The sequence below is a fragment of the Canis lupus genome, chromosome 18, assembly GCF_048164855.1.
Source record: "Canis lupus baileyi chromosome 18, mCanLup2.hap1, whole genome shotgun sequence".
In the NCBI taxonomy this organism is placed as follows: Eukaryota; Metazoa; Chordata; class Mammalia; order Carnivora; family Canidae; genus Canis; species Canis lupus.
The window spans coordinates 53,427,018-53,454,240 of NC_132855.1; the positions used below are offsets into that span (position 1 = coordinate 53,427,018).

Genomic DNA, 27,223 nt, shown 5'->3' on the forward strand with positions numbered 1-27,223 from the left:
AGAATTAGTGGGGCTAGATCCTGGGAATCTGCCTTTTTTCAAACTCCCTCGGTGATCCCTGTGTTCAGAAAACCTTGAGAACCATCCCCAAATATAATCCAAATAAGTCTAAGTCATTTTCTGGGCAGCAGGTAAATGTAGAGGGTTTTCTTTTCTTTTTTCTTTTCTTTTCTTTTCTTTTCTTTTCTTTTTTCTTTTTTCTTTTCTTTTCTTTTCTCTTTTCTTTTCTTCTTTTCTTTTCTTTTCCTAGTTGTGAGCCAGTCCTCACACTTACCAACCTTAATTTGAATATAATCAAGGAGGGTCCATCTTTCTCTGGAAGGGAAATAAACCATCAAGCTTCAAGAGGAATACACAATTTCCTATGCAGTTTTGAGCAAATGTTCTGTGTTCTCTATTAACACAAAATTTGGTAACACTTTTAATCCTATTTCCATGTTATTTATGCAGTTGTACTCAGTATCATATTTCAGCTGTCTAACAAATTTGAAATGAACACAGCCCAATATAATTCTGATTTAATATTCCCTTCATTTATGCTTTATTTAATAATTAATTCTTTTTAGGTTCAGAATGATCTTGCCCAATTTTGTCTTTTTTTTATTGTATGCAAGTTCTTCTTACATGAAAAAAGACAGGTAGATGCAATTTTAAGAACCCCAAATCTTGAATTCAAGCACGATCAGAAGTCATTTATTAAGCCTATAACATAGATCTCATTGACCAATATTAGACTTCCTGAACCACTCCCTGACCCTATCTTTTGGAATCTCATTTCTCAGAGCATTCCAAAGCACATTCTCCTTGCTGGTCATTATGCTATCCTCAATTTGTTCCTGACTCCTCATCTTTGCTTATGCTACTTTTCCATCTAGTTTAGCCAAGCCCCACCTTCAATTGCCCCAATCTAGTCAGCTGGTTCTCTTCCCTAAATTCTTATTCTAGTCACCATCATTACCAACCAATTTCTAACCTTCCCAAAGGAGATTTTAGTATGTTAGTCTTCAACTAAAAATTCTTCAGTAGCACCATGTTCTTTCTTTCTTTCTTTCTTTCTTTCTTTCTTTCTTTCTTTCTTTCTTTCTTTCTTTCTTTTTCTTTCTTTCTTTCTTTCTTTTTTCTTTCTTTTTCTTTCTTTTTTCTTTTCTTTTTTCTTTCTTTCCTTCTTTCTCTTTCTCTTTCTTCTTTCTTTCTTTCTTTCTTTTTATTATTTTGCCATGTTTTCAACAACAAATGCATTCTGAGCATCCTGTAAGTATGCTTTGCTAGGTGTCAGGGATATACAGGTGATTAAAACACAGCCACTGTCCCACAGGGATTATGGAATGATGGGTTATTCACTGAAATTCTCAAATGATCTACACAGTGGACTGGAAACAACCTCAAGGCTCTCCGCAATCTATCTCCAAATTATTTTGCTAATTCTATCCCCCATTATTCCTTTTCCTTTGATTCAAATAAACTGGGTTACTTGCTGCTCCCTAAATACATCTGCCACCTTTCTCTCTTTCGTATTCTCATTTTGATCTCTGTTCCTGAAATGACTTCTTCCTTTCTCTCACCATGTCAATTCTGACATACCCTTAAGGTCTCAGATTTCAAATGCCACCTTTTTTGTGAAACATTGGTGATTGCTTGTGGAGTTTCAATTAAGTCAGGTTTCTTAAAAAGAACTCCATGTAACACCAAATGAGCCAGCAATCGCTGGCTCTTGATTAAATCCTGGTTTGAACAAATCAGCTTTAAGAGATATTTGGGAGTAAATTAAGGAAATCTGAGTATGAACTTGGGCACAAAATAATACTAGGGAATTGTTAAATTTATCAGAAATTATAATGTTATTATAGTTATGTTTAAAAATCATTATTTTTAGGTATGAAAACTAAATTAGGGTAGAATGTTATGATGGCTGAGGTTTAATTAAAAACAGATGAAGGAAATGGCAAAAAGTGAAAATTTGGTAGTGGGAATAAATATGTTTTGGGATTATTCTATCTTTCAGTGTATATGAAAACATTTCTGGGATGTCTGGGTGGCTCAGCAGTTGAGCATATGCCTTCAGCTAGGAGCATGATTCTGGGGTCCTGGGATCAAGTCCCACATCAGGCTCCCTACAAGGAGACTGCTTCTCACTCTACCCAGGTCTCTGCCTCTCTCTCTGTGTCTCTCATGAGTGGATAAATAAAATCTTTTTAAAAACAATTGAAAACATTTCTATTCAAAAGTGAAAACAAGAACCCCAAATATTTATTTCCTGTAAGAGTAAAACATGTTCACTAATGAAAGTAACACCAGTAAAAAACAACCATTACCCTACTGTGCAGAGATAATTATTATTTATATTATAATGCATTTCCTTCTACACAGTTACAAATATACTTTTTATTTTATAAAACTGTGGTTACTGTAGACATACAGTTTTATATTGATCTCAGATTTTATTTTGTTAAATGTTTAGAAAAGATTTATTTTGAGAGAGAGAGCATGAGTGGGAGGGGCAGAGGGAGAGGGAGAGAGAATCTCAAGCAGATTCTGCAGTGAGTGCAGAGCCTAACATGGGGCTTGATCTCACAACCCTGAGATCAGGTCCTAAGCTGAAACCAAGAGTCAGTTGCTTAACTGACTGTATTACCCAGGTGCCCCTGATCTCATTTTTTTTAAAGATTTTATTTATTTATTCATGAAAGACACAGAGACATAGGCAGAGGGAGAAGCAGGCTCCATTCAGGGAGCCCAATGTGGGACTCGATCCTAGATCTCCAGGATCACACACTGGGCTGAAGGTGCTCTAAACTCTTGAGCCACCCAGGCTGCCCCGATCTCATATTTTAAAAGGACATGAATGACAGGGGCACCTGGGTGGCTCAGTCGGTTAAGTGTCTGCCTTTTGCTCCAGTGGTGATCCCAGGGTCCTGGGATCAAGCCCCACGTCCAGCTCCCTGCTCCGGGTGGGGAACCTGCTTCTCCCTTTCCCTCTGCTGTTCCCCCTGCTTCTCCTCTCTGGCTCTCTCTCTTTCTTTCTCTGTCAAATAAATAAATAGAATCTTTTTTAAAAAAGGAACATGTACTACAGAAAGAAGAGCACATAAATAAGAGAACAGTGCATTTTATAGGTATGTTACATATCAACAAAAAATTAAAATAACAAGAAAAAAAATTCGAAGCACTAAACAGAGGTTTGTAGACAAACCTCCCAACTCTCCTAGACTCACATACCAGCAGTGAATTCTTTTACAATCTTAGATCCCACAGATGGGCTTTTCAACTGTATATTTCAAATCATCACTGAATCACTTACTTGCCTTTTTGCAGTTCCCAGCATTTGCAGTTCTCACGGTGGGCTCTCCAGGCTACACAAGTTTTTGTTTTGTTTTGTTTTTTTAAGGAAATCATTCCCAACTGGGAATTCACTGGGCTTTCACTGCTGCTGAACCACCCTCCTTCCAGTCTCCTGCCCTTCTCTACATCAAGCTCCTCCTTCCTAAAGCTCCAGATCCACACTTCTTTCCTCCTTGTCACCCTTCCTTCCTTCACACACCCTCTTGCCAATGTTAGCTGGCAACATGACTTTTTTTTTTTGCTTTACCGAAATATTGTTCAAATGTTTTAATTCTGTTCATAATCACATAAATAATATAGAATACAATTTTAAAGTAAGAAACTGCTACACATCCTACCACATCAGTGCAAATAATTTTACTTTTTCATTTTCCTTGGTTTGTATCTATCGATGTTTACACAAATACTGTGAATAAGTGGCTTAGGATTTTTCACTTATGTTGTTAAATGTAACATATTGCTACATAATCTTTATGACTTCAATTTAAGTGGCCACACCATATATTCCAAGTGATTAAAATGCCTTCCAAGGACCTGAAATAAGAAGTCAAAGTCCTTTTGTGGTTACCAGATACTTTATATACTTTATTCTGCAATCTGCTTTCTTGTACTGCCTGTATCATGGACCTTTTCTCATTATTTTCTACATTATTTTAAATGGCTGCATAGCATGCCAAAATGAGGATGCAACTTTTTTTTTAATTTAATGCTTTGAGTAGTTTATATACTCCACGCTTCAAAAATTAGAAAAAAGAAAATGGCACACAGTGAAAGTCTCTTTCTTCACATCTTGGTTCTTATTCACTCCAGAACATAGCCTCTTTTCTTAGTATCTTTTTCTATCTTTCCAGAGTTTATTTGGGTAGATGCAAGCAAATACAAATATCATTTTTTAAAAGATTTTTAAATTTTATTCATTCATGAGAGACACACACAGAAAGAGAGGCAGAGACACAGGCAGAGGGAGAAGCAGGTTCCATGCAGGAAGCCCAACGTGGGACCCAGTCCCCGGGGTCTTCAGGATCACACCCTGGACCGAAGGCGGCGCCAAACCGCTGAGCCACCCGGGCTGCCCACAAATGTCATTTCTTATATTTGTCTTTTTTTTTTTTTATCAGAATGTAATATATACACTGTTCCTCACTTAGCTTTTTTCACGTGATAATGTATCTTAGGGATTGTTCTCGCTACATGGAAAGCTTCCTCATTCTTTGTTCTACAGCTGTACGGCTTCCTACTGTACAGGCGCCATCCTTGACTTCCATCCTGTCCATTGTTGATGGACATTGTGGCCATCCCATTGATTCCCGATCCTGTTTCTACCCATTAACTCCAAAACTCTGTCCCATCCATTATCAACCTCAATTCCTTTTTTACTGGTTTGTTTTGCCTATGTATGTCAGATCCCTTGTATGCTGAAAGAGAATTTTCTCTTCATTCTAAGGTCTCCTGAAAGCTCCCATAATCTTCAAATTTCTCAGTTCTCACTGCTCTAACATCTGAAGAAAAGTACCCATCCTTGCTTACCCATTCACTCCTAACTTCTTGTAAAGTGGCTTCTGCTCACCCCACCCTTTTTATACTAAAATGGATCTCTAAGCAGTCACCTGTTAATGTCCCATCTCCCAGTAACCTGGCCTTAGTCATTTCTTTGGACCCCATCCTAGAACTCCTGTCAACCCTACCTCTCGCCATAGCTAGCCCTAAAGATCCTGTCTTCTCAGAGGCTTCATTACTACCCTTTCCTATCAACTCTGTCCATCATCTCGAAATAAGATACTAAGTTCTGATTATCTAGACTATTAATAAGGGTCTCCTAACAAGCCTTTCCCTCTGCAGGCTCTTTCCTACTCAAAATGAAAACAAAATACAAAAAAACAAAAATAAAAAACACACCAAAAAACAGATCTTATATCATTTTCTTCTTCAAAACTTCTATTTCTGAGGGTGCCAGCCTGGCTCAGTCAGTAAAGCATGTGACTCTTAATCTCAGGGTTGTAAGTTTGAGCCCCACGTGGAGTGTAGAGATTACTTAAAAATAAAATCTTTAAAAAAAAAATCAACCTTTTGGGACGCCTGGGTGGCTCAGTGGTTGAGCGTCTGCCTTTGGATCAAGTCGTGATCCCAGGTTCCTGGGATTGAGTCCCACATCAGGCTCCCCACAGGGAGTCTGCTTCTCCCTCTGCCTGTGTCGCTGCCTCTCTCTCTGTGTATCTCTCATAAATAAATAAACAAATAAACAAATAAATAAATCTTTTTAAAAATCCAACCTTTTATTTTCTTAAAAATGTTTGTTTGTTTATTTATTTCAGAGAGAGAACAAGAGAGCACAAGCAGGGGGAGTGGCAGGGGGAGAGGGAGAGGCAGATGCTCCGCTGAGCAGGAAGCCTTACATAGGGCTCCATCCCAGGACACTGGGATCATGACCTGAGCTGAAGGCAGACGCTTAACGGACTGAGCCACCGAGGCAACCATTTCCAAACAAATGAAGCACTAACTCCCCAATCTGGCATTCAAACCCTTCCATGATTCTAATTCAATTCAACATGTATTGGCACCAGGTCAGTGCTATCTTCTCCTGCTGTCCTAAGCATACTGTATGCTCTAGCCAAACCAGTCTGGTTATTTTTCATTAACACACAGTGTGTTTTTGCACCTCCAGGCTGTGTTCACCCTTTTGTCCACCTGGATTACCCTCCCCCTTCATCTCTTCTATTCTAAGTCTCTTCCTCCCTTAATTTCACTTGCCATGATATCTTCACTAACCCTCCACCAAATAAATGTGCTATAGTTATTTGTGCAGTTATCATATTTCCCTACTGAATTCTAAATTCTGCTCAAATGAAGTACTGCCTTGAGTGGACTCTTCAATGTGCCAGCCTGTGCTAAGTGATTTGCATGCATTATCTTGTTTAATTCACACATCAACGTTGTAGGACAGGACTCTCCCCATTTAACACTGAAGAAAGTGAGGCTCAGGGGTATGAAGTAGCTTGCCCAGGTCATGCAACTGATGAGGGTGGAATACCTTTCTTAGTCCATTTAGGCTGCTATAACAAAACAAACAAACAAACAAACAAACAAACAAAAAAGCCACAACTTAGGTAGCTTACAAACAACAGAAACTTATTTCTCACAGTTCTGGATGCAGGAAGTCCAAAATCATGGCTCCCACAGATTCTGTGTGTGGTGAGAGTCACTTCCCGGTTCTTAGGTGGCTGTATTTTCCCTATGTCCTCACATGGTGGAGGGGGTGAGGAAGCGCTCTGAGGTCTCTTTTATGAGGACACTAATCCCATTCATGAGGGCTCCATTCTCATGACCTAAGCATCTCCAAAAGGCCTCTTCTCCTAATACCATCACAGGGGAGGGGGGCGTTAGGGATATGGACGGGGGAGAGACACAAACATTCAATCTACAGCGCTCATGTTTGTGTTACTTATGGTAGCCAGCACCGTGTCCAGTACCTACACTGCCCTCAACCTGTTTGTGTCATATCAACATGTTGAAAACAGTGGCTACCTATAGACCTAGATTCTAAGGAAATAGGAAGGGGAGGTGTTGAAACAGTAAAGAATTGGGATGGCAGGATTGTTGGTGGATGTTTCCAAATTTCCACTAGTGGGTTACAGAGCTTCTGAAATAAGCGTTTAAAATATATAGTTACTAAACAGGATTGCCGCTACCCTTCAGTATTTTCTAATTGTGACATGTAGGTTGGTTCTGGCTCCCTGATTTTATTGTCGCCCCCCCTCCCCGGGGGGAGGGATTATCTCCATTCTCCCGGATTCCCACAGCTTTCGGCGCATTGCTGATCACACGACGTCCGTACTTGTTGATTTTAATGTATGTGGGTTTGCATATGTGTACTGCAGCCGGGGGGAGGCCGTGGGTGTGCGACGCGGTGTGCATTCCAGCTCACCCCTCTTCCCCGGAGCAGCTGCTGCCTGGATGCTTCCCTTTCGGGGGAGGCGGCAGAACCACTGACCCTTTAACAAGTTGTCCCTCACAGAACAGGTGTCTCCCCCGCCCCTCGGAGGAGAGGGATGGCTGCACGCTTGGTGACATCAGCGACCGACCAATGGGAAGTCAGGCTTCGGCAGCCGCGCCAATGGGCGGCCGGGGGCGGGCCCGGTTTCCTGGGAGCCGGGCGGGCCGGGCTGGTCTTGCCGCCGCCGCCGAGTCTCCGCCGCTCACGCTGCCCGCCGCGGCTCCGGCGACTCCCGCGGCTCCCGCGACTCCCGCGGCTCCCGCGGCTCCCGCGGCTCCCGCGGCTCCGGCGGCGGCGCAGTTCCCCTGCCCGCGCTGCTCCCGGACGCACGGCTCGGGCGCTTCCCTCCGCGGCGCAGCTCCCCCGCCTCCCGGGCTCCCGCGGTGGCGCGGCTCATGCCCCCGGGCGCAGGGCGCGCAGGTGGGCCGGCCGCCGCGGGGAGATAGGCCCCCGGGGGGACGGCGGCGGGGCCATGGCCCGGAGACCCGGGGCGCCGGCCGCCCACGGGGAGGAGTTCACCTTCGTCAGCCCGCTGGTGAAATACCTGCTCTTCTTCTTCAACATGCTTTTCTGGGTGAGTCGTGCGGGTCTCGGGGGCACCTGGGGTGCAGGGCACCCCTCGAGGGTGCAGTGGGCTACCCCCGGCTGGGGAGGGGGCGTCCCGGGATGCCAGGTTCCAGGCGAGCGTCGTGAACGCACTGCTTAGTTTTCTGGGTTGATGACACTTTGGGGTAATTTCTCCTGGGGAGGGACCATGCTGGCGCCGCGTCCGCAGGGGGATGCTGGGTGGTGGGGGGCGGGGTAGGGTAACGCAAGAGATTCGGTCAAGACAAATGGGGATCTTCTGGGCATCGGATGAGGATATGTGACAGGCAAAAAAAAATGGGTTTGCTCAGGAGTAGAGGGTTTTACTGCTGCCCCAAAGCAGACCCACTGGTACGTTCATGATTGGGGGACTTTCGGGCCTGGGGGCTGGGAGGCCCCAAAGCAAAGAAAAAAGAGGAAGGAGGGAAAACCCAGACCTGCTCTCCCCTTTACCTCAGAGAGGATGGATTAAAGGACTTCATCTTTTCCTTTTGGAGGCCTCTGATGCCTCCCTCCTCTCGAAGGCTGAGGAGGGGCAGCAGTGGCCTCCAGATGTGGATGTCTTTCCCAGCACTGTCCCAGACTTTGTCCCACCTTTCTCAGGACCAGACTGCATGCATGCCCTGGAGCCTGACAAGTCTTCATCTTCAGCTTCTTTAAATTGCCCTGGAGCCTGACACGTCTTCATCTTCAGCTTCTTTAAATTAGCCCTGTGTTGGGCTAAAAGGCCAGCAGTCCTTTCAGAATCTTATCATTAGGGTGGAAAAGTGGAAAAAAATATTGGACTGGGTACTACCTGGATTCCCGTCTCGAACCTGCACTTGTTGACCTGGGCAATACTTCACCTCTGTAGGCTCTAGTTCCCTCCTCCATAAAATTAAGGCCAGTATGATCAGAGATGGCAGAAACATTCTACTGGAGCTGAGGATCCAGCTGGACCAGATCATGAGATGCTAGGTCAACCCTGTTTCATGTCCTATAGAGCCTTTGAGCTCCTCTGGGTTTGAGGACATAGAGACGTCCTTCTCCCATCCTCCCTTCTGGTCCAGCTCCAGCCACGCCAGAGCAGCTGCTGCAGGTGCCCATTATCCCTGCTCATTTCAGCCTGAGACCTGAAGTTCAGACTTGCAGGAGGGAGAAAGCTTGAGTGTAAAATATGTTTCCTAAGAGAGGAAACAGACCAAGCATCTAAGTCAGTTGCTGGAAAGGTTCACAGGGGCTGTGGTTTGAAGAACAGACACAAAGTACATAAGTGCTAGCCTGTTGGGACAAATGAGAGAAATCCCAGAGGGTGGTGATAAGAGCTCAGCCATTGTACTGGGAAAAATGAAGTTTGAATTCCTAACAAATTCTCAGTTTTAGAACTGGAAAAAAAAATCTAGAAGACATCTTGTCTGGCACCCACATTTTATACACGAGAAAACTAAAGCACAAAGATGTTAATGGTTTTATCCAAGGTTGGATAGTAAGTTGGATCTGGTGGTTTTTCTATTGAACTACAGTGCCTCTCGGGAAAGTCTGTGGCCCAGATGACTGCTACTGTAGCTGGGGTGTTAGTAGTTAATCCAACTTCCCACCGTCTAGGTTCTGCCTCAGCTGGAGGTTAGGGAGGAACAGAAGAAAAATTCACCACCACTCTGTGGGGGCTAGGGGATGACCTAAGGGAAACTCCCTGCCTAGGGGCAAGTCCCAGTGAACCCTCCTCCATGCTCACTGAATGTGCCAGGCCAGTAACATGCCATCCTGACAGATGACATGCCATCCTCAGAGCCAGCATTAGCATCCTAGGGACCTCAGATCCTCATTTTGAGTTTCTCTGTCAGCCAAGACTCTGCTTCTTCTTTGGAGCCTTTGGCACTTCACCCTTATCTATGTTCCTCAGCGACAACAGCTGGGTGCATCTGTTACACTTGCGTTCACGGTCATTTTCTAGGATTTCCCCACCCTACTCCATCCCCCTCTTTTACCAGACAAATTGTTTGGGTAGGTTGCAGCCAGGGAGAGAGTTTGGTTCCATAGACCCATTTACCTTGGTAAAAATGATCCATTCAAGGTCGGAGGACCTGGCTAACCAAGCTGGCACCACCCCAAATTAGAAAAGAGCCCCTTTTTGGCCCTACTTTGGACTCATAAAAAGTCAGAAATAGCACAATGAAGGACAAGAGGCCTAGTTCTTTTCTGGCATCAACTTACTGTGTGACCCTAAGCCAATATATCTATCTCTCTGTCCTTAATCTTTCTCCTCTAACGGAGAAAATTTTTCTGCCTCTGTGAGCTATTTAAAGATGAATGCATCACTTTGGGGACTTTTCTTTCTTCAGGACTTGGAGCTGGATCTAAGGATGCATCTCTCTGAGTCCTGGTGTCCCTAGGACATTGACCTTCCCAGAGGCCAGGACTTTTTGGGTCACTTTTCTCCCAAGGCCAGAGCCACAGAGGTACATTCCACACAAGGAGAGTTGGAGATGAGGAGCTGATTCCCCAGCTCAGGGATCCTCTTTCTTCCTACCACCCTTCAGGGACTGGTTCCTATACTGTCTTTTCAACAGGCTCTCACCATCCCAATCAAATTCCCCTCGTCTACCCTGGAGGCACCCATGGATGGCACTGGTGACCCTCTCCTTCTCCAGGCAGAGTGCATGTTCTGGCCAGCTGCTGGGGGAGCTGTGTATGGGCAGTGTTTGTATCTATGCTGGAACACATTGGGAAGATAGCCAGTGTTGTCTGGGGTCACACTCAGTGGTGGTGGTGGCACTGGCTATCCCTGCTGCTGTCCTAACAGCCCTGGCCCTTGGGTCATTTTGTCTGACTCAGAAGGCTGCTGGCTTCTTTAGGAGCAGGACCCATTCCTCCTGTTCATGTTTCAAATGTCACTTCTTTTGCCTAGGAGTTCTGGTTTTCTCCCCATAATCATGCTGCTGGGTTACTGATTATTGGTATCCCATGACCCAGAGTAGTTGCCCCAAGATCCCAAAAGTTGTATTACAATTCTTCAGTCAAGTAGTAGCCTGCTGTCCTCCCCTCCCTGTGTCTGACAGCTCTATGCAGAGGGAAAGGGAGTGCCATGGTACATGCTTTATCAGCCATGGGCATACACTGGCAGGAGCATTATCAGTGCTGCCCATGGCAGCCATCTCCTTCCTTGCTGGCCCATTTTCCACTCAGGGCAGCAGTTGGGGTGGTTTAGAGTCAAGCAGAACTCAGACCTCTAGTCCCTGTGACTCAGCCCAGGCTTTCTTGGTGGCCATGCCTCACGGCTCCCATGGCACCTTATATATATATACCTTGATTGTCACACCCCTTACCTGTGCTGCAATTACGTGTTTATGTCTCCTCCTCTAGACTTCAGGCCCCTGAGGGTACACTGCCTTATTCACTTCTTGCTTCTCAGTGCCCAGCTGAATTTGGCAGGGTGGATACTTACTAAATGTTTATTGAATGCCAAATGATGGAACAGCCCCTACCTGGTGAAAGCATGATGCCACTCCTCCCTCTCTTATGATGACTAGTCTGTCAAGATGCAGCATAACCAAACACCCTTGAGCATTCTTAGTGGAGGAGAGGGGATCCAACCGTGTTCTCTTCTGCACTGCATCCTGTGGCTTAGCACTCCTCCCTCAAGCCAGGTGAGCCATCCCCTTCCAACATCTCTCTCAGGGCCATGCATAATTACCTATCTACAGCACCCAGATTTTTTCACTTCCACTGCAGCACACGTGGATCCCCATCTGGGTCTTTCCTAGACTGATCCAGGCCTCAAGTGAGTTATCTTCTTTAAGAAATTCACTCTCACCTCCAGGACCACTGTAAGGGTTGGAGTCCCCAGGGCACAGCGAATGCCCCATAGCACCTCCACCACTATCTGTTGTAACCTGGCTTAGAAGCCATGAGGAAATGACCAGGCATCAAGCCTGGAAAAAACTGCTCCTGAGTGGCAGGGGCCATTTCCACAACCTGACATAACCCCCAGCATACACACACACACACACACACACACACACACACACACATTCACACCTAAGTACATTAGGAGGCAGAGCCCATTCCCCCCCACCCCACCCCCACTCTCCTCCTTTCCCTGTCGGCTAGGTAGGCTGTAATAAGTGAAGTAGTCATATTCTTTTAATTAAAAAAAAAAAAGACACACACTAAAAATGAATACAAGAAGCATATCTTATGCTGTCAAGTCACTCACACGCTTTCTTATCTCCTCAACGGCTTTCTTTGCTTTGTACCGAATAGAAAATCATAAACTTCAAGAAGCCTTTAAAAGAATAAAAGAAAACATGTAGCAATTCTCAGAGTCTTGATAGCAGACTCTGTGTCAGGCTAGGAGCTCCAGGGCCATAGTTTGAGTGTTTATACTACTATGAGCCCTTGTGGACTTCTGTCCCTCATTTATAACCTTGGGAAACCAAAACAAGCCATGGCCTAAGAAGAAGCTAAAGGGTTGGCTCCAGACAATGGAAAGGGAAGAGTTCTTTGGATTTCCTTCCTTAATAGGACAATTCCATCCAGTCCAGAGGGAGAAAGCCAAGAGCCAGTTTCACATAGATAGTTGCTACCTCAGAAACTCAGGAACAATGGTGCCAGGATGGCCACGTGAGAACTAGTGCATGCAGATCCTGGGCAGTGAGAGAGGGGGCCCTGTGTTAGGTCTAGCAGGCTTATCCAGAAATGAGGATAGAGAGGACTGAGAAACCAGAGGTACAGAACCCTCCCATCCAATGTCCTGTGGCAGAGGCAAGGTTTTGATTCCCCAGGATTATGGGGAATGATTCTATTCGCAGCTGTCTCCTACCACCTTCAAAAGAAGAGGGGAATAGATTCCAAAGAAGAGGAGAGGACTTTGAGACAAATGTACACACTTCATGTAAACTGGACTTTAGAATATGGAGACAGATAAGGCCAGGGCTTTCTCTCAGGGGCTGGTAGGCCCTGCGTGGTGATGCCATGTCTTCCCCTTCCAGGGCCATGTTCCAGGGACTTCCCTCTGGGCCCTTCTGGCACCACCACCTCCTGGTGCTCTCTTACTCCGCCCCCCCTCCCCCACCTCCCTACCCGGCCTGAATCCTGCCCAGTTTGGAGATTACCAGCTACTCCCCCAAGAGGACTACAGGCAGCTTCTTCCCACCTCACATGATGTCCCAGGTGAATGCACACGCACTGGGATTGCTGTGAGGCAGAGAGAGGAAGGTAGCCATGTGGCCCAGGTCACAAGTCTCCGGAGACATGAAAACTTAGGTTCCTGTCCCATTTAGCTGCTCACTGTCTGAGTGATCTGGGGAAAGTTATTTGACTTCTCCCAACATCAGTTCGGTAAAATGGAAATACTAACACCCTCTTGGGACTGTGGTCAGAATGCAATGAAAACGTGGGTATAAAGTGTCTAGCCCAGTGCCTGACCCTTAGTACTCAACAAGGGTAGCTATTACCATTGCTAGAAATATGTCCTAGAGGTCACCTGTTAGGTAGGGATGGGCTTGGAAAGCTAGGAGGAGTGCTCCTTCTGACAAGTGGCAAGTAGCTAAGGACTGAGTCTAGGTGAGGGCTGGCTAACCTTGGGCCTGACTTCCTTCAGCCTCAAATCTCATTTGCTCACTTTTCTACTGTTAGCCTGAGAGAGGTGATAATTAATGATGTTTTTGTATATTTTATAGTCCACAGAGACGTTTCACATCTATCATAGAAACAGAGACCCCACTGTTGTCTCTGAGGGCCTTCCCCAGGTCTACTTGTCAGGGCTTGTCACACTACCTTGGTCTTAAGGTACAGTCCAAGTGGACTCCAAGAGCTAATTTGCCTTGTAATTATTGGCATTTGGGAACTAGAGCCAGAAGAACTCTTGTTCAGAGTTTCATCTTGGAGCCCTATAACCTTTCCTCCCTTAGTGCATTATAATGGCTATAAAGCAATGAGTGTCCCAGGGGCTAGAATAAGGGTTTTTCTCACAAACATCAAATCATGGCTGTCTTTCTGCAATTTGTAAGAAAAGACCTCAAATAATGCAGAGAATTTTCTGCATTTTCTATTTTCTCCCATGAACTTTAGTATTTGTGGCTGCTTATCTGTCTGCAAGTGTTAGCAGAAGGCAAACTGAAGAGGATAAGGAGCAACCAAATATTATGGAAAACTAGGAAACTATTTAGAGTAGTGCCTGTATTATTGTTTTATGAGATGTAGAAACATATGTTTAACAGCTTTGTCATTGCTCAGTATATTGTTCTTTATTTCTATGATAGAAATTAATATGTTGTGCTTCCTCACAGGACACAACATTATCTGTGTAATATTTCTGTCTTCAGTCTCAGCAGAAGACTGAGAGTGCTTCTCCCACTCGCCCTGCTTGTGCTCTCTCTCTCTCTCTCTGTCAAATAAATGAATAAAATCTTTAAAACAAAAAGATACTCCTGAGAGACACACACAGAGAGAGAGGCAGAGACACAGGCAGAGGGAGAAGCAGGCTCCATGCAGGGAGCCCGACGCGGGACTCGATCCTGGGAGTCCAGGATCACATCCAGGCGCTAAACCACTAAGCCACTGGGGCTGCCCTAAACATTTTTTTTTTTTAATTTAAAAAGTTAGTGTCTTGAAAGACCAAAAACAAAGAAAAGAAAAAAGAAAAAATCTGCAAAACTCTTCCAGGCCAAAGGAGACTTGATCACTCAAGATCACTAAATGCATGATCCTGGATCAGAAAAAAAGGAGGAAAAAAGGAGTTTAAAAAAAACACTGTTGGGGGATCCCTGGGTGGCGCAGCGGCTTAGCGCCTGCCTTTGGCCCAGGGCACGATCCTGGAGACCGGGGATCGAATCCCACGTCGGGCTCCCGGTGCATGGAGCCTGCTTCTCCCTCTGCCTATGTCTCTGCCTCTCTCTCTCTCTCTCTCTCTCTCTGTGTGACTATCATAAATAAATAAAAAATTAAAAAAAAAAAACACTATTGGGAGAACTGGGAAAAGGTAATTAGGGACTATAAATTAGATAGCAGCAATTGCATATTAAAGTTTAAGAAATTTTTTAAAAGATTTTATTTATTTATTCCTGAGAGACACACACACACACACAGAGGCAGAGACATAGGCAGAGGGAGAAGCATGCTCCATGCAGGGAGCCTGATGTGTGACTGCTCCCCGGACCCGGGATCACACCCTGAGCCAAAGGCAGACGCTCAACCACTGAGCTACCCAGGCATCCCAAGAAAAGAATTTAATATGTCAAAATTGTATAGGTTATACTAACAGAGCATTGTGGCTTCCTGGTGCTCTGATATCTGAACAGTTTTAAGATCCATTGCCTTATACTTTGGTATAGAGGCAAACCCCCCTGATTAAAGTTTGTGAAATTGCATACAAGTGAATCCCAGTTTAGGAAAAACTGATATTAAAAGAATGTGGATTTACTAACCAACTAAAACTTAACAAATTGGGAGTGGCTATTCTTTAATAGGTTATATTTTTTAGAACAGTTTTAGTTTTACAGAAAGATTGAGAAGATAGTTCAGAGTTCCCATATACCCCACCTACAATTCCTCTTAATATCTGACATGAGCATGACATTCGTGACACGAGTATACATTATACATTTGTGACAATTAATGGTATTATCATTATCACTGAGGTCCATATTTTATTCAGATCTCCTCAGTTTTCACTAAACACCCTTTTTGGGTTCCAGCATGCATCCAGGATACCAAATTTCATTTAGTTGTCATGTCTCCTTAGGTTTTTGTTAGCTGTGGCAGTTTCTTAGAATTTCCTTGGTTTGGGGGCACCTGGGTGGCTCAGTCAGTTAAGCATCTGACTCTTGATTTCAGCTGAGGTCATGATCTCTGGGTTCCCAGGATGGAACCCCTCATTGGCTCGGGCTGTTTGAGGAGCTTGCTTGAGATTGTCTCTCTGCGCCTACCACCTCTGAAAAAGAGAAAAAGAAAGAAGGAAGGAAGGAAGGAAGGAAGGAAGGAAGGAAGGAAGGAAGGAAGGACAGAAGGAAAGAAAAAGAAAGAAAGAAAGAAAGAAAGAAAGAAAGAAAGAAAGAAAGAAAGAAAGAAAGAAAGAAAGAAAGAAAGAAAAATAATTTCCTCAGTTTTGATGACTTTAACAGTTTTGAGGAGTACTGGTCAGTTATTTTTTAGAGTGTCCTTGTACTGGAACTTGTCTAATGGTTTTTTCATGGTTATATCAGGGCTATGTGTTTTCAGGGGAAAGAAGTAGGAGTGAAGTATTATTTTCACAACATCATATCATATGCCTATGATATACTCCTGTTGGTGCTGACCTGACTCACCTGGCTGAGGTTGTGTTTGCCAGGTTTCTCCACTGTAAAGTTAGCCTGTGTCCCCCTCTTCCAGACTGTGTCCTTTGGAAAGACGTCACTATGGGCAGCCCACATGGAAGTAGGAAGTTGTGCTTCCCCCTCCTTGAGAGTACAGCATCTATATACAAATTATTTGGAATTCTTGTGCATCAGAGATTTGTCTTTTCTCCCTGATTTATCTATTCAAGTCCTGTTTTTTTTTTTTTAAGATTGTATTTATTTATTCATGAGAGAAACAGAAAGAGAAGCAGAGGCATAGAGGGAGAAGCAGGTTCCCTGCAGGGAGCCCAATGCAGGACTCGATCCCAGGACCCCAGGATCACAACCTGAGCCAAAGGCAGATGCTCAACCATCAAGCCACCCAGGTGCCCTCCCTTTTTAAAATTTAAGTCCTTTTTATCAGTATGGACTCATGGATATTTATTTTATGTTTGGGGTAATAATTTCATACTTTCTTATTTTGATGTCCTTTGGCATACCCATATCAGTTGTGGGGGGAGGGGGACGGGGAGGTGTTTTTGAGCATTTCCTTACTTTCTGGCACCATGAGATACTCCAGGCTTTTATCTTGCGTATCTCCTGCTCCAGTCATGGATTCAACCATTTTCCCAAGGAGCCCAGGGGATGGCTATTTTCATTATAAGGTGATTACTCACCTCCTATAAGGATAAAGGTATTGAAAAAAAAAAAAAAGGATAAAGGTATTGGTGCATGCAAGTTATTTTATATAATTTGATTGACAGCTCTTCAGGAACATGCCTTTCACTAGACTCAGCTATTTTAAAAACTGTGTCTAGCTTTTAAAAATTTCCAGTGAGGCTTCATTCTAGCCAGAATATGAAAAGCCATTCTAAGAAGTGTCTTTATCTCCATCCTCATCATGAAAGGAGGTCAAGGAGGTCATTGGCAATATTGCGGGGTGCTATAAGGATTTTGTGCCAAAGTCTGGTATAGGAAAAAGAGTTCCAGACTGAGACTGGAAACTGGGTTTCATCCAGATGTTTCCTCTGCACCCATGTACACTTGGTAAAGTATCACTGTTCTCTTTGGGCCTCATCTATAAAAAGAGGTGAGTGGCCGAGCTCATTTCTAAGGTTCTAGTCAGCTCTGAAATGCTGTGTTATTAACAGCAGCAGCATTAACTTTGGGACAGCAGGAGCTTTGAGGAATTCAGGGTGGGAGATGTGGACAGGAATAGGAGTGTAAAAGGGCAAGCTGTGAATCCAGGATGAAGACACAGATCAGTGATAGAAATTCTGAATTTTAGAGTTCACTAGTAAGCTCCAGGTAACCAGTGTCATTAATGACCACGTTAAATATTTATGATAATACTAAAGTCTTAATCTCGATTTTAATGTAACCTGCACCTGCTGCTCTACATCCCTGGCTGAGTATGCATTAGGCTTGTGGTTCTCAAACTTGGCTACACATTGGAATCACCAGGAAAGCATTCAGAAATACTTTTGCTTGGGTTCTAACATCAGAGATTTTGAAATATGTGGTTTGGGGTGCAGCCTAGGCATTTGCAGTTTTAAGTTCTCTCCCTGCCTTCCCTCCCATTCTAATGATCCCCAAGTTTGGGAATTATGGGCTATAGATGTTCTTGCCCTCTCCCATATAACCTACAGGTCTCCTCAAGGGCAGGGACCACATCTCACTCATCTTTGCAGTCCTTAGAGTACCTTGTGCATAGCAGCTGATGAATTGAATCTGGACAGTGTGTCAGTTTTCTATTGTAGCTGTAATCAATTACCACACAATCCATAGCTTAATACAACACAGATTAATTGTCTTAGGTTCTGGGGGTCAGAATTCCAAAATGGGTCTCACTGGGTAAAATCAAGGTATCAGCAGGGATGGTCCCTTCTGGAGGCTCTAGAGGAGCATCTATTTCTGCCTTCTTCAGCTTTTAGAGGCTGCCCATCTTCCTTGGCTCATGGCACTACCCCACTCCAACCTGTGCTTCCGTTGTCGTGGTTGTACCTATCTCCTTCTCTGACTGACCTTCTTGCCTCCCTCTTCTAAGGCCCGCCAGGATAATCTCCCTATCACAAGATCCTTAATCACATTTGCAAAGCCCCTGTGGCTATGGAAGGTGACATATTCACAGGTTCCAGGAGTTAGGACAGGACATCTTTGAGGGGACACTGTTCTACCTATCACAGATAAGGACACAGCAACCGCTGTAATACAGGCCCATACATGGAATTAAGTTACCGTAATACGTGGCATCTCTTTACTTTCTCTTTCTTGTTTTAGTTGTGTTAGGATTTAATCAGAGACCATCTCTGTGGGAAGTTATACATCCTAGTGAAAATTTAACATGTGCAAAAACTGAGGAGCCTGGGAACAACAGAAATAAAGAACAGATATATGTCCTTAGATGTATCAGTAAGGGATGCCTGGATGGCTCAGTGGTTGAGCGTCTGCCTTCAGCTTAGGGTGTGATCCCGGAGTTCCGGGATCGAGTCCCACATTGGGCTCCTGCAGGGAGCTTCCTTTTCCCTCTGCCTATGTCTCTGCCTCTCTCTGTGTGTCTCTCATGAATAAATAAATAAATAAATCTTTTTAAAAAGTTTAAAAATAAATGCATCAGTAAAAGGATACTCAGAACCATTAATTGGCTGTGAGGAGTTTTAAAGGGGAGGCCAAGGTGCTCAGTCACTCTGGCAAAGGGCTGAGTCTACAGGCCTTGGGGATGACGGGGATCTCTGTTGTATGGTTTCCTTGCCTCCCACCCACTCCCCCTTGCTCCCTCAACCTGGTTGTGCCAGGGAGACAGCAAGCCAGCTGGCACCTCCAGCCCCTCTCAACAGCTCTTCAAGCAGCTCCCTCTCTCCTGGACAAAGAGCATAAGGGCCAGCAGATAACACATCTGGCTCAGAGTCAGAGGCAGTGTCAAATGATTGGGGGGCAAGGCTGTGTACATAGCCAGAGAAGAGTCCTGAAAGATATGCTTTTAGATAAGGGTTTCCATTTACTGCTAAATGCACCAGAAGGCAGAGGCCACTAAGGAAAAATGTCTTTCTGCCGAGGGATTGCTCTGACCCTATTACTTCTTCAGGGGCCCTAGTCCCTTCTCCCACCAAAGCCCCAAGATGGCTCTTTCCAGCTAGTCTCTGTCTTGTAGATCAGTGGAGTCTAGCCAGCCATCTTCTTCCCCACTGAGTTGGTCAAGTCCCTGCTGCTGAGAACTCCCTCCAGCCAGAGCTTGGCCTCAGCTATTGCCATGGTGACAACCAGCGGCTGCTTAGCACCAGCCTGGGGATTGGGCACAAAGAAAGAGTAGCCAAGAGATGTGCACACTGGGCTGCCCTGCACTCCTGGAGGCCTGGGGTGGAGGTGGGGGTGCAGAAAAGGCCCCTTTGGGGATTGCTGGTAGTCTCTGATGGGTTTATTCTCTCAGGGAGAAGCCAGGAAGTTTGAAGTATCTAAACCTTTTGCGCCACACTGGAATCCAGGTTTATAAAGATAAAGGCTCCTTTGCCAAGGCAGTTTGGTATTTTACACACATGCATTCATGCATGCATTCTTTCACATTGATAGGCATGTGCATTCTTGCATTTGACGCCATTTTGATCCCCAAAAGAGTTAGAGACCCAGGAGGATGCATTTACTCAGGCCTGCTTCAGCTTTAAAACCTGCCCTTTGGGGACACCTGGGTGGCTCAGTGGGTTGGGCATCAGGTTTAGGCTCAGGTCATGATCCCAGGGTCCTAGATCAAGCCCCAAGCCCCATGTTAGGCTCCCTGCTCAGTGGGGAATCTGCTTCTCCCTCTCCGTCTGCCCCACTCCCCTCTGTGTGTTCATGCACTCTCTCTCTCAAATGAATAAAAAAAAAAATCTTAAAAAAAAAAAAAAAAGAACCAACCCTGCCCTTTGATGTAATTGGATTCAAATTCAAAACTTGTGACCCTGGACTATTAGGTTAACTATTAATAATGATAGATAATAAAAAAAAATAATGATAGATAATATTATTGTCTGGCATTGTGTTAAATGCTTTCCATACATTATCTTATCTAATTTCACAGTAGTGTTATTAGATGTAGTTGTTTTAAATTCCCATCTTCAGATCCAAAAGGCACAGATAAAATCTCTGAGGCTCAGAGATTTGTCTAGCAGAAGCCCAGGTTTGACTGGTTCCAAAGCCCACATTCTTAACCACTGTTAGTAACCTTGCGTTGCCTTAATTTCCTTATCTGTAAAATGGGGGAAATAGCTGCCCCACGAGAAAACTGTATCGTAGGGATCAAATGAGATCATCTTGGTAAAAGCTTTTCTTGGAAGCTTTTCTTGGAAGCAAAGCAGACAGATGCTATCAACTGTTATCTCTTGGGAGAACAGAGATGCTCATCTCTGGCTCCTGGGAAAGTCATCTTCCTCCTGCTCTTCCTTAAGGTAACTAAAAGGAGGCTCTCTGGTTTCTTAAATCTCAGAGTCTGCCTCATTCCCTGTGTCCACAGGTGATTTCCATGGTGATGGTGGCTGTGGGAGTCTACGCTCGGCTGATGAAGCATGCAGGTGAGCTATAGATCCTCCTCTGTCCTCCCAGGACTCTTGCCAAGCACCTTCCTCCTCTGCCTCCTTCAGCCCTGACCCTCTACTATGCTTTCCCATGTAAGCAATGGGGCTAAAGAGGACAGCTGCCTTCTAGCCCTATCACAGCACCCTACTCCAAGGCATCAGGCCACCTATGCCGGTTCACCAGGATTTCCCTTAGCTCCCATGAATCTTCCAAGATCTGCCTGCATTGTAGGCTTAGGAAATGTCTAGGAAAGAGGGTAGGCCTCTGGGAACAGAGAGTAATCAGAGGCCTCAGCCCCGCCTCCTCACCCTGTCCTGAAGTAACTCAACCTCCATTCCTGTTCTACTGCACAGAGTCTCCAGGAAACGGAATCTGCAAAACTGAGAGCCTAATGCCATTCTAATTCTTTTCTGGAGCGAAAGTGGTTCCTCCTCTCTTAAGCTTAGGAATAAAGGCTCTTACTTTGTTAGTTCCTCAAATTAACTGTCACAAACCCATCTGGGCCCTTTTTATTCTCCCCACGGGAGGGGAGTACTGCCTCCCCATAACCACCATCCAACCATACCAGAGATTCCCCCAGCAGAGAACAGGTTTGAGGGGCACCCCCCACCTCTTCCCTGGGTTTCACTCTCAGTCAGCACCAGGCTCAGACTGAGAGGCAGCCCCTCCCCCAGAAGCAGCCCTGGCCTGCGTGGCAGTGGACCCTGCCATCCTGCTGATTGTGGTGGGCATTCTCATGTTCCTGCTCACCTTCTGCGGCTGTATTGGATCCCTTCGTGAGAACATCTGCCTCCTACAGACGGTGAGTGGTCAGGGGCCCCCAGAAAGACCCTGGCCTCCTCCATATGCCTCCCAGGCTCCTGATGCCTTTCTTACAACCTTTCAGTTTCCTCTGTCCCACCCTTCCTTCAAAGCCTGTGCTGTCTGCTTCCCACTGTAGAGCTTGACCCAGATGACTCAGCACAGGGTGGCCACCCTCAAGATAGCATGGCAGAGGCAGAGGCCTTTATCATGGGTGGGGCATCTGGGAGAAGTACCCCATAGCCCCCCAGTACCCAGTACCCCCATGGCTCTGGGAGGGGCTACAGCCCAGCCCAGTAATCACTGTCTCATTTTCTTACCTGCTGTCCACAGTTCTCGCTCTGCCTCACCATCGTGTTCCTGCTACAGCTGGCTGCAGGGGTCCTGGGCTTCGTCTTCTCCGACAAGGTAGCATTGGGAGCCAGGGGCCCTCCTCAGGTGTGAACCAGAGGGAGGAAGAGAATGTTACTGCCTGTGCTTAGCCCGATTAATTAACCATAGTGCTCCTTCCCCTGAGAAGCATCAACCTTTGAAAAATTCTCCTTAGGGATGAACGAATGGCCTTTAAAGTCACCATAGGTAAAGAGAATTTCCAGATTGTGAGCTGTTTTCCTCTGACAGTCTGAGAGGCCAATAGGAAAGTAAATTCTATAACACAATGTTAAAATAATCTGCAAACTTGAATGGCAAATTATTGGGTAAAACACAATTATCAAGTAGACCATAGACAATATGAAGAAACTTTTATTTATTCTAAAGATTGCTTATTGTGATAAACAGAAGGAGGGAAGGGGGAAAGTAAATGAGATTTTGAGCAGTGCTCACCATATCTGGAAGTGATCTGCTTTTTAGTGACAGTCCTTTTGGTTAAAAACCAGACTTCCTTTCTCAAAGGGCAAATGATTGCCAGAGGTCATATTGGGCTAAAGATAAGAAACTTTGAGAAAAGTAGCAGGGGCAGCCCTGGTGGCACAGCGGTTTGGCGCCGCCTGCGGCCCAGGGTGTGATCCTGGGGACCTGGGATCAAGTCCCACATCAGGCTCCTTGCATCGAGCCTGCTTCTCCCTCTGCCTCTCTCTCTCTCTATCTCTCTATCTCTCTCTGTGTTTCTCATGAATAAATAAATAAATAAAATCTTTTTAAAAAATTACTAAAAAAAAAGATAAAAGTAGCAGAGCAAGAAGGGAAAAAAGCATGATGGAAACTAGGAAATGGGGAGCCACTGAGTTCATTTAGAATGTCCTAGTCCTGGTTTAGTAAAATACTAAAATGATCTGTTTGGGCTGTAAAGAGATGCAGTTCCATTAGGTCCACTAGAGGGCAGTGTCTCAGCTTTGTAAGCACTTTTCTACTAAAATATGCATGTATTAGATTCTCTGCTTTCCATCAGTAAGTATTTTATGGTAATAGTGTTCAGAGGTAAATAAATCTTAGATTTGTTATCTCAAAATATGGCTCTGAGAAGAGGCAACAGCAGGCCCTGTGTTCCTCTTGCCTACTGGTACCTGAGGGCCCAGGGATAGATGAGCTTTAGAATAAGCCATCAACCTAGGACCTGGTTCTGATTTCAAGACTGACTTAAATTAAGAAGGCTGCCCACTGTCTACTGTTATTACTGAATGGAGGAGCAGGTTAGGAATTAGTCCTGTGTTCTGATTCTGTACTTATGTCTCTGGCAGGCACGAGGGAAAGTAAGTGAGATCATCAATAATGCCATTGTGCACTACCGAGATGACTTGGATCTACAGAACCTCATTGATTTTGGCCAGAAAAAGGTATGGCCTAGGAGTGGGGGGAGGTCAGCTGTGGTCTGAGAGGCTGTAGGCAAAAGTTAATGCCATCCCAAGAGATACCTCACCCTTCAGGCCTAAGGCTTCTTCATTACCTGCCGGGTAATGGATTTTGGAAGAAGGTTTGGCAAGAAACCATACATAGCAGAGTGCTTTAAAAGTACTTTTAAGAGAACAGAACAGGGACAGCCTGGTGGCTCAGTGGTTTAGCACCACCTTTAGCCCAGGGCCTGATCCTGGAGACCCAGGATCAAGCCCCACGTCAGTTTCCCTGCATGGAACCTGCTTCTCCCTCTGCCTGTGTCTCTGCCTTTCTCTCTCTCTATGTGTCTTTCATGAATAAATAAAAATAAAATTTTTAAAAAGAAAAAAGAGGACAGAACAGTAGTATCTATAGTAATCTACCATAGGTGTAAACAAAGGAGGAAAGAATATGTATTCATATTTGCAAAAGGAATCTACAAGGACATATAGAAACTACGTGGTTTCCCACAGAGGGATTACTAAGTGGTTACTTATAGGGGGATAAGAAAACGGGCAGACTTTTAAATATTTAAATATTACCTATTCAAAAGTTACACTTTTAAAAATTGTGCTAGAATACACATAACATAAAATTTACCATAACCTTTTTAAGTATACAAATCTGTGGCACTAAGTACGTTCGCGTTGTTTACATCTATCACCACCATCCATCTCCAGAACTTTTTCATCTTCCTCCAAAGAAACTCTACCCATTAAACACTAACTCTCAACTTCCCCCTGCCCCAACCTCTGACAACTACCATCTACCTTCTGTCTATGAACTGGACTACTCGAGAGACCTCATATAAGTGGAATCATACAGTATTTGTCCTTCTGTGGCTTATTTCACTTTGCATGTCTTCAGATTTCATCCATGTTGTAGGGTATGTCAAAGTTTCCTTCCTTTTTAAGGCTAACATTCCATTGTATGTATATATCACATTTTGTTAATTCACTCATCTTTTGACGCATACTTGGGTAACTTCCACCTTTTAGCTGTTGTGAATCATGCTGCTACGAATCAAAAGTTGAATTTTAAATAAAAGTGCTTTTGAGACCAGTACCGAGTTCCCCTTCCCTTGGTGCAACTTACTTGGATCCTACCTGCTTTCATGGAGTAACTGTGGGCCCATAATATTAAAGAATCTCTTCTATTTTCTCTGTATTAAGACAAATATTTTCAAGGCTGATCCTTTAATTATTTCAGCTACTGTTTGTGAACACCTCATTTTCCAGCCTCTATACTATGAAGAAACTGCTCTCAAGAAGCTCATGTTGAATGTGAAAAACAAAATATATATACAACTATGGTCATTATAACAAGATATATAAAGGTAACGGCCACTGAGAAACATGAGCTCAAGGTGTAAGGTTGTGATTAAAAACAACCTGAATTTATAAATGGAAGCTGGCCACAGACTTTTGGCTGCTTTAAGAATTCCCCTGGTCACCTCAGTGTGAGGAGTGGGTGATCCTTAACCTCTATGGTGGGCTTTGTTGCAGTTCAGCTGCTGTGGAGGGATTTCCTATAAGGACTGGTCCCTGAACATGTACTTCAACTGTTCAGAAGACAATCCCAGCCGTGAGCGCTGCTCTGTGCCTTATTCCTGTTGCTTGCCTACCCCAAATCAGGTGAGCCTGTGTCCCATCTCATTTCCTCCTCGGCAGCAATCTCAGTTAACTTCCCGATTAGGATACCCACAGTGGGGGTACCCACAGTGGGGAATCCCCATTCCCTAGTTTAACCAGCCAATTTTGTAGGACAGCTGTCAGATGTTTTTCTCCACCCCAATCTCATGTCTCTGTTAACTTTTCACTCCTGCAGTTCACGTGGGGATTCAGAAGGTGTAAGTCTCTAAAGCAAGAACTGAGCTCAGATCTCCCAGAGGAAAGGAAGCTTGCACTTAGCAACTTCCAAGTTAGGATCCTCCACTTATATTCCCTAACAATTTAGGAGTTTAGAAAGGGTGGGAAGCCCATCAGCTAGGGCCCAAAATAAAAAGTTTGGGAATGGGAGTTCCATTTGGCTTTTCAACTCTTTCCCCAGGCAGTGATCAACACCATGTGTGGCCAAGGTATGCAGGCCCTTGACTACTTGGAAGCTAGTAAAGTCATCTATACCAATGGCTGTATTGACAAATTGGTCAACTGGATACACAGCAACCTCTTCTTTCTTGGTGGTATAGCACTGGGCCTGGCCATCCCCCAGGTAACTTACCCTGTAAGACTTGTGGGTCCTACAATTCTGCAAAGACTCCTTTGTTTTGGGGAGGGCACCTGGGGATCAGCTAGGGTATCAGGCACTGACATTGCAAAGAAGCAGGGGACGGGATGGTGCTGACCATACTGGGAAGGTTGAGTCAGGGAAAACAAAGACATCCCTCCTTGCTGAGAGCTCAATCCATCTCGCCTCTCCCAGCTGGTAGGAATCCTGCTGTCCCAGATCCTCGTGAATCAAATCAAAGATCAGATCAAGCTACAGCTGTACAACCAGCAGCACCGAGCTGACCCATGGTACTAAGATTCCATCCTGCACCTCCTCACTATGGCAACAGGCGAGCCTCATCTACCAAAAGCAATGGGTATAGCTTTCAGCACCAAATGGAGATCTGGATTCCAGTCCCCCAGCGACAGCCCAGTGGAAAGAAGCCAACTCCAGCCGGGCAGAAGGCAGGGTGCACAGGTGGCTCCAGCCTAGGAAGGGCACACCTCCTCCTCTCCTCATCCTAGCCCGTCAGCATTGTTAGAGTTATTTTTAACCTTATACGTTTGGCTTTATTTTTTTTTTTTTTAACTGTTTCTGGGCAGAGATGTTTGGGGAACAGTAGTTGCAGAGAGTCTTGGGGGTACTAGGTGCTGCTTTTCACCGAGGCGCTACAACCAGCATTCTCCCTGGGCTGCTAGTGAGCCTGCTGGACATCCTCTGATTCCATCTGTTGCCAGCAAGACCTGGCTGGAGAGTGGACTCTAATAGTCCTACCTGGAGTCCAGTTGGTATGCTACCAGCTCCAGAAGGGAAGGGAATGGAACAGGCAGTGAGCCTGGGGTCGCCTGGGGACAGTTAGTTGTATGTGTTGGGTAGGAGTGGAAGGCGATGTGTTTACTAAATGCTGCCCTGCCATCCTCCCAGGTAGTCAAAGTGAGCTACATCCTGCCCCTCCCTCATTTCCATGGAAACATGGCAGCAAGGGCAAGGGTACAAGAGCTGCCAAATTCATCCCTCTCCCCCACTCCACCCCTTTTTTAACAGATTTGAAACCATGGTCTTTATACTCTGCAGCTAGCAGAGGTGGGACTGAGCCACTTGTGCCCGTGAATTCCTCCCCTCTGGCCCTCCCTCTCCAGCAAGGGGGGTTTCTTTAGCCTTGGCAGTGTACTGTGGAGGCAAGGATAACACCCCCGCCCCCATCACGCCGCACCAGAGCTCAGTATTTCTACAGTGTAAGAAACAGGGATCTTGCTGGGGCCAGGGAGCCAGAAGTGGCAATAAAAGTTTGTTGACCTGCGCTAAATTGGACTCCACGAATTTTCCATTCTGGCAACTCGAACGGGAGGGGTAGAAAGGCGCAGCGGGTGGGCCCTCCCTCCAGGTGGGGATTGGAGACTCCCCTAAACACCAAGTACCTCCGGGGCCCCGTCCCTCGCCCGTTTCCCTCAACCAGATGCGCTACTCCCCTCGCACAACCGCGCCCCCTCTGGTCTCAATTAGGGCGAAAGGTTCCTAGTTCCGATCTGGGAACGGCGTACTTTTATCCCAAAACCTGACGTTAATTTTTTCCCCCAAACTAAACTGAATTAAAATTGGCCGCCCAAAACTTTTAGAATGGGGGTAGGTGAGGATGCAGCTGGAA

At 45.2% G+C, this 27,223-nt stretch overlaps 1 protein-coding gene and 1 long non-coding RNA gene across 4 annotated transcripts in view; one reads left to right on the plus strand and one right to left on the minus strand.

Moving 5' to 3' along the window:
• Positions 1 to 3,449, minus strand: part of LOC140609235 (uncharacterized) — a 44,091-nt gene extending 40,642 nt beyond the window's left edge. For all 3 annotated transcript variants that reach the window (XR_012011155.1, XR_012011154.1, XR_012011156.1), the window contains exon 1: positions 3,299 to 3,449. This is a non-coding gene — a long non-coding RNA (uncharacterized lncRNA). The remainder of the gene's footprint in view (positions 1 to 3,298) is intronic.
• Positions 3,450 to 7,705: 4,256 nt separating this feature from the next.
• Positions 7,706 to 26,884, plus strand: TSPAN33 (tetraspanin 33). Its single transcript, XM_072784522.1, has 8 exons — positions 7,706 to 7,904; positions 20,696 to 20,753; positions 21,432 to 21,559; positions 21,892 to 21,966; positions 23,238 to 23,333; positions 24,876 to 25,004; positions 25,420 to 25,581; positions 25,792 to 26,884. Exons 1-8 carry the CDS (start codon positions 7,803 to 7,805, stop codon positions 25,891 to 25,893), a joined length of 852 nt encoding a protein of 283 aa, XP_072640623.1. The 5' UTR covers positions 7,706 to 7,802; the 3' UTR covers positions 25,894 to 26,884.
• The last annotated feature ends 339 nt before the right edge of the window (positions 26,885 to 27,223 follow it).